The following is an 863-nucleotide window of genomic DNA, read 5'->3' on the forward strand; positions in this document are numbered from 1 at the left end:
CGTCAGCCCTTAACCGCATGAAAGGTCGGCGATTCGCTGTACAAAGCCCCTGTACGTAGGGAACCCATGGACTCCCCCCCCCCCTCCCCCCACTGGTTGAGACGTAAAATCTGCTAAGACGCACTGTCCAACCACACGGATGTGCGCGGGGCGTATCACGCATCGGGTGCAGCCCCTCAACCCCGAGACAGAGGTGTGGTACGAACAGCAAACCATTAAATGCAATTAACGGGAAAGAGAGAGTTTGAAGCCGAACACTTGCATGTCCAACCAGGACCAAGTATGGACAAGACTCACCTCACTAGACACATTTAGGTTCCCGGCCAGATTGGGGCTGAGTGGGCTGAGGTCGTTGCGGTGAACGAGGCTAGTGGTTTTGGTGCTGTTTTTGATCTGGAACAGAATAGCAAAGGTATTACTAATAACCAACGCGAAGCATGACACGAAGGACAGTATTCTTAGGCCACTCCACTAGAAAGTGACCAAGTTCCCATACTAATTAACAATACCTGCACTGTAGCAGCCGCTTTCAGTTTTGCCTTCGTCGCCAGGAACAACAAAAAGGCCTTGGTCAGGGGGTCCTCGGAGTCCCGCAGCGTCGCCGAGAGCGGCGGCCCCTCGCCCCGCAGCGTCACTTCCCAGGACCCGCCGGACAGCAGGGCGAGGGCTTGCACGGCCTCCTCCTCCTGGCACTGGTTCTTCAGACGTTCCAGATGCCCTGCAGCCTGCGGCAGGGCGCCTTGCAGGAGTTGCTCCAGAGCCTCTCTTACGCCCAGGACGACGTGCTGCTGGCCCCGGCACTGGGGCGTAGCGACGGCGCTGCACCTCGAGCACCACTTTGGCGACTTGTCGGTCCTGAGGGA

The 863-nt window shown here is 57.9% G+C and overlaps 1 protein-coding gene across 9 annotated transcripts in view; it reads right to left on the reverse strand.

The window, feature by feature from the left end:
* Positions 1 to 863, reverse strand: part of LOC113206347 (uncharacterized) — an 11,286-nt gene that overhangs the window by 1,322 nt on the left and 9,101 nt on the right. For 6 of the 9 annotated variants that reach the window (XM_052265381.1, XM_052265380.1, XM_052265377.1 and 3 more), the window contains 2 exons: positions 510 to 566; positions 298 to 393 (listed from right to left, as the gene is read on the reverse strand). The exons of 1 other annotated variant lie outside the window; for it this stretch is intronic. In XM_052265381.1, coding sequence (XP_052121341.1) covers positions 298 to 393; positions 510 to 566 — 153 coding nt within the window. Of the gene's footprint in view, positions 1 to 297; positions 394 to 509; positions 856 to 863 lie in introns of all 9 variants that reach the window. 2 more of the 9 variants (XM_052265375.1, XM_052265374.1) reach the window with 2 other exon arrangements.

This window comes from Frankliniella occidentalis, unplaced genomic scaffold, assembly GCF_000697945.3.
Source record: "Frankliniella occidentalis isolate FOCC.00 unplaced genomic scaffold, Focc_3.1 Scaffold26, whole genome shotgun sequence".
Lineage (NCBI taxonomy): Eukaryota > Metazoa > Arthropoda > Insecta > Thysanoptera > Thripidae > Frankliniella > Frankliniella occidentalis.